Source organism: Pantherophis guttatus, chromosome 16 (genome assembly GCF_059756535.1).
Source record: "Pantherophis guttatus breed Tessera chromosome 16, ASM5975653v1, whole genome shotgun sequence".
Taxonomy (NCBI): Eukaryota; Metazoa; Chordata; class Lepidosauria; order Squamata; family Colubridae; genus Pantherophis; species Pantherophis guttatus.
This window is the reverse complement of record NC_142078.1, coordinates 16,145,445-16,151,273: the sequence shown is the minus strand read 5'-3', so window position 1 is coordinate 16,151,273 and position 5,829 is coordinate 16,145,445. Positions and strand designations below refer to the sequence as shown.

The following is a 5,829-nucleotide window of genomic DNA, read 5'->3' as shown; positions in this document are numbered from 1 at the left end:
CTATTGCTTCTTTATAGAACTGGTGGAAACTTCTCTCCATTCAAGCCACCAAGCTTGGAGGACATCAACATGCCTGGAGAAGGACTCAATCCGAGCCCACCGCCAGATCACCCAAAGGAAGTTGAAAGAGAAGGAGAAGCCCAACCTTCTCCAGGAGATGCAACACCTACCAAATTCACGGGAGACCAGGAGACCCCATCCAAGCCTGATCACCAAGCAGGATCAGATCATCTCCAGAACATGGGAACTATCAATCCAGGCTTCCTAGAAGAGCCTCCGCCATATGCTCCACCGGATCCGAAGGACGTTTACTTGTATCCTCCGTTCCAAACTGATGTTCCACCACGGAGTTACATCTTTTACCAGCCAACAGCTCCACCCCAGGCCCTACACCAACCGCCAAATGTGTTATCCAGCTCCTATCCTTTCACCATTGTGAGTTGTAAAGAATGCAATTTACAGATGAGGACATTTGTAGTTCAGGAGTGAACAGTGGGCTCCTTGGTGCTCCCTGAGCTTGGTTGCGTTCTTGCAAAACATTTCATAACCCAATTAGTTAACATCATCACTGCTACCGTGTTCCCCCCAAAAATAAGACCAGGTCTTATATTAATTTTTGCTCCAAAAGACGCATTAGGGCTTATTTTCCGGTTAGGTTTTATTTGGGGGGAAATACAGTACTAAACGCCTCTGTCTGGTTGACGATCTTAACTAGGGCTTATTTTGGGGGTAGGGCTTCTATTACGAGCATCATGCTAGCTAGGACTTATTTTCCGGTTGGGTCTTATTTTCGGGGAAACAGAAGGTAGTAGGGAGTGGAGTTTGCAGAGAGGAGGAGGAGGAGGACTGGGGGGTCTTTAGTGTTCTCTAAACTTGGTTGTTTTCTTGTAGACATTTCATGAGCCAACTAGGTAACATCATCAGTGCTAGAAGGGAGTGGTCTTTGCAGACTGGAGGAAGGAAAGGAAAAGGGGAAGGAAGGAAGGAAGGAAGGAGGGAGGGAGGGAGGGAGGGAGGGAGGGAAGGAAGGAAGGAAGGAAGGAAGGAAGGAAGGAAGGAAGGAAGGAAGGAAGGAAGGAAGGATTTCAGATGCTCCCTGGTGGGGAAGCTGGCAGGAAGTCGGAAGTCACTCCTGCTACCAATTTTGTCCACCCTTAGTCATTCTATTTCTCTGGATTATACTTATACAAATTATACTTCAAATTTATATTGATCCGGAATTTTGCAGCACCAGCAATTGAAACTTACACGATTGCAGCTGCTTTAAACAGGTATTGGCTTAACCCGGGGGAAGCTAATCAGCCGCCGTCTCTCAACCCGACCTACCTGGCAGGGTTGTTATGTGGAAAATAGAGAGTGCTAGGCTAGGCTTTCCACCCTGAACCTCTGAGGAAAGATGGGATGTACGGCGCTCAAATAAGGAGTTGCGTGGGCTTCTCAGTTCAAGATGGTTGAATTTTGGCTCTTCTTTCAGTACCAGAGTGCCTGGCCTGGCGAGAGCCCTCCGGTTGGGGAGCAGAGGTTGCCACCCAAGGATTATATGGTGGAATCCGTACTGGTGACCATTTTCTGCTGCTTGTTCACGGGACTGGTAGCCCTCGTCTATTCCCACGAGGTACGTGCTGCTACGGCAAAGAAAATGCTGAGGTTCGGGGGGAAAACAGGGAACTTATGACCGATTTTCCCACTTTGATCCCCATGGCCGCCCGATCAAAATTCAGGCGCTTGTCAGCTGGCTCATATTTATGACGGTCATAGCGTCCCGGGGTCATGAGTTCCCCTTTTGCGACCGTCTGACCAGAAAAATCAATGGGGAAGCCAGATTCGCATAACAACCGTGGGACTAACTTAACAACTGCGGCAAGACAGGTCAAAAAATGGGGCAAAATGGATGGATGGATGGATGGATGGATATGGGGATGGGTAGGTGGGTGGATGGTTGAGTGGATGGAGGGACAGATGGATGGATGGATGGATGAGGGGATGTGTACGGTAAGTGGATGGATGGATGGATGGATGGATGGATGGATGAGGGGATGGGTAGGTGAGTGGATGGTTGAGTGGATGGATGGATGGACGGATGAGTAGATGCATGGATGGATGCTTAACAACAGACAATTTTAGGCTCAATTGTGGTCATAAGGCGAGGATTATCCATGCTTGGCCTTGCTTCCAAGGAAAAAGTTGCACAGTGGGTCCATATTTCTCACCTAAAGTGGAAATCGTTCCAAGATTCTCCATTTTCTTTCTCATGTAGACCCGGGCCGCTCTGAATCGAGGTGACCTCATCCAAGCCACGATGGCTTCCCACAAAGCTCGCTCGCTCGTCTTGTTCAGTCTCTTCTTCGGCCTCTTTGTGTCCATCAGCTGGATCATCTACGTGGTGGTAACCTTGTATCTATGATCCAGTGGGTTGGGATGGACCTTAGGGTTTCCTACAAAGTGGTGATACGGAGCCTTCATCCTTTTCAACCAGCTTGGGAACCAATTTCTCTTGTTGGCACTTTCTTCTTGTCTCTTCTCCAAAACCAACCACATCAACATCTTTCAAGAAGGAACGATTGTTGTCCTAAAGTGATGAGATCCCTCACCACCAAGCTGGAAAGAGGACTTCAAAGTGCAAAGCACTGATCTACCTTCTTTCAAACCTTACTGAAGCCAACTTAATTGTTATTTCATTAGTCTTAATTCAAAAAAATGCACCAACAGTCTGATCCAAGAAGGATTTTAAAGGAGATACCAGACTCTTCTTGGAAAAGCTTCAGGTTATCCTTGGGTCAGGTCAGGAGGGCGATCCTTGGTCCATGGGTTCTCCAGGCTTCGAGATCGAATCAGGGGCACTGCCCTGCGAAGACATCAGGAATTCCAAACTGACTTTTATTGAGGATGCTGAATTAGGAACAATAAATGCTGGAAGGATTTTTGCCCATTCGTGTCCATTGTGTGATCGTTGAGCTGAGAGGACAGCAGCTGATCTTCATTCTCTCCTTGCCTAGGTAAAAGATTGGATGGATGGATGGATGGATGGATGGATGGACAGACGGATAGACAGACACATAGATCAATGATATAGATTAGGTAGGTAGATAGGAAGGTAGATGAACAGATGAGATAGTTGGATGGTAGATAGATCAATTATAAATAGATTAGGTAGATGAGCAGATTAGATAGATAGATAGATAACTAGATAGATAGATAGACAGACAGACAGACAACTAGATCAATTATAGTGATAGATTAGGTAGGTAGGAAGATAGATAAGCTATAGATAGATAGATAGATAGATAGATAGATAGATAGATAGATAGATAGATAGATATGGATGGTAGATAGATTGATCTAATTATCTATCTATTTATCTATCTACTATAGAGATAGATTAGGTAGGTAGATAGGAAGGGAGATAGATAAGATATAGATAGGTAGATTAGATATGGATGGTAGATAAATTGATCTAATTGACTGTCTATCTATCTATCTATCTATCTATCTATCTATCTATCTATCATAGAGATAGATTAAATAGGTAGATAGGAAGGGAGATAGATAAGATATAGATAGATAGATTAGATATGGTAGATAAATTGATCTAGTTGACTGTCTGTCTATCTATCTACCTATCTATCATAGAGATAGATTAGGTAGGGAAATAGGAAGGGAGATAGATAAGATATAGATAGATAGATAGATAGATAGATAGATAGATAGATGGATGGATGGATGGATGGATGGATGGATGGATGGATGGACGGACGGACAGACAAAGAGAACAGTCTTCTCTACAATGATGCCACCAGTGCCTAAACTTTTGAGAAATAGCAAGGGCAAAAAACATTGAATTTCTTTGATCACGTCCTCAATGTCCATTTCAACTACTTGTTTTCAACCTGGAATATGTGGAAATATATTTGCACGTTGGGTGCAGCTTTGAAAACCCTGCTACCGTTGATGGTGACAGGATCCGGAGTTCTTTAACTGCATTTATTTTCACTAGTGTTTCCCCCTGCCTCCCTTGAATATAAAAAAGCAATAAACATGTTTTCAGATTTTTTTTTATTTGCAAGATTTGGGGATCTACACTGTTGAGCCATAAATACAGAGTGTTGGGCTCAGGAGAGCTGGTAGATGAGTTAAGATAACCGAGGACAATTTTGTAAAAGTTTATCCGGTTTTCTCCTTTGATTTCCAAAATCAAACTGAATCTACCCCCCCTTCCCCCCCTTTCACTCCTTCCTTCCTCAATGCTGGCGTCATTAACTCATGAGTTAATGATGTGTGGACTTCCACTCCCAGAATTCCCCCCGTCAGCATTCCCCAGCATGCTGGCTGGGGAATCCTGGGAGTGGAAGTCCATGCCTTATCAAGTTCCTAAGATTGAGAAACCGGTGCTGTTGTAGCTGGACACCAATTTAAATGAAACTCTGCTCCCAGAGGAAGTAAATCAAATGTCGTCCCTGTTTTAAGTAGCAGGAATATTAAAGAAGAGGGGGAAAAAAATCAGGCCTATGGGTCAGATTCAGAAATGGGAGCCGTGTGGGGGGAGGAGAGTGGAAAAGGAGGAGGAGGAAGAGGAGAGAGGGGGAAAGGAGGAGGAAGAGAAGAGAGGGGGAAAGGAGGAGGAAGAGGAGAGGGGGAAAGGAGGAGAGGGGAAAAGGAGGAGGAGGGGGGATGAGAGAGGGGGAAAAGAGGAAGGGGAAAGGAGGAGGGGAGGAGAGTGGGAAAGGAGGAGGAAGAGGAGAGAGGGGGAAAGGAGGAGACGGGAAAAGGAGGAGGAGGAGAGGGGGAAAGGAGGAGAGGGGAAAAGGAGGAGGAAGAGGAGAGAGAGGGAAAGGAGGAGACGGGAAAAGGAAGAGGAGGAGAGGGGGAAAGGAGGAGGAAGAGGAGAGAGAGGGAAAGGAGGAGATGGGAAAAGGAAGAGGAGGAGAGGGGGAAAGGAGGAGAGGGGAAAAGGAGGAGGAAGAGGAGAGAGAGGGAAAGGAGGAGATGGGAAAAGGAAGAGGAGGAGAGGGGGAAAGGAGGAGAGGGGGAAAGGAGGAGGAAGAGAAGAGAGGGGGAAAGGAGGAGATGGGAAAAGGAAGAGGAGGAGAGGGGGAAAGGAGGAGAGGGGGAAAGGAGGAGGAAGAGAAGAGAGGGGGAAAGGAGGAGGAGGAGGGAAAGGAGGAAGAGGAGAAGGGACGATGCTTTTGGTGGTTTAGGAGATGGGGCAGGAAAATAGAAGGAAAAAAGAGAAGGGGAAGAGATGATAGCAATAGAGAAGAAAAAAGAGAGAAAGAGGAGAAGAGAAGGCGGTAGCAGTGATAGAAAAGGATGGAACACCTTAGTTCTGGCCACTGAGCAAAAGGAAAAAAAAAAAATCAAAAGCACGAAGCACGAATTACGCCCCCAAACGCCCAACCCTCCCAAAAATGGAGAAAACAAACACTTTTTGGAAACAAACAAATCTCGGGCATCTGATTTCAAGGAGCAGAGAATGGAAGGAGCCCTAGAAATTTCTCCAGCATGCCTCGAGGGAAGCTGGAGGAGAATAAAACGCAGGCTGTGCAGCATGGGAGTGGTAGTCCAACACGTCTGGAAGGTGCTGTGGGAGAGAATATTCAAGGGGGGGGAACTCTCTATCTCGTTTTAACGATTGGGCGGGAGTAAATTTAGGTTTAGCCATCATCTCTGGAGCCCAACAATCCAAACCAACCCAGCTTATTTTCTGTCCACGATGAGTTCTGTCGTAATTTTGGGCTGATGTCTTCACAGCCTAAAGATTCGTTTCGTCTCTTCCCTAGTCGTTTTCCTTTTTTCTTTTCTTTTTTTTTAAAAAAAACCAAAATCGATTCC

General features: G+C 45.8%; 1 protein-coding gene across 1 annotated transcript; it reads left to right on the top strand.

Annotated features, from left to right (window-relative positions):
- Positions 1 to 2,477, top strand: PRRT1B (proline rich transmembrane protein 1B). The gene is made up of 3 exons (XM_087880002.1): positions 1 to 435; positions 1,475 to 1,615; positions 2,258 to 2,477. Exons 1-3 carry the CDS (start codon positions 70 to 72, stop codon positions 2,402 to 2,404), a joined length of 654 nt encoding a protein of 217 aa, XP_087736128.1. The 5' UTR covers positions 1 to 69; the 3' UTR covers positions 2,405 to 2,477.
- The last annotated feature ends 3,352 nt before the right edge of the window (positions 2,478 to 5,829 follow it).

Bases quoted from the DNA above. Each gene is read 5' to 3' on its own strand.
- PRRT1B (XM_087880002.1), top strand. From the start codon at position 70: ATGCCTGGAGAAGGACTCAATCCGAGCCCACCGCCAGATCACCCAAAG. The intron at 436-1,474 runs GTGAGTTGTAAA...CTCTTCTTTCAG, and splicing joins GCTCCTATCCTTTCACCATT to TACCAGAGTGCCTGGCCTGG. The intron at 1,616-2,257 runs GTACGTGCTGCT...TTTCTCATGTAG, and splicing joins CCCTCGTCTATTCCCACGAG to ACCCGGGCCGCTCTGAATCG.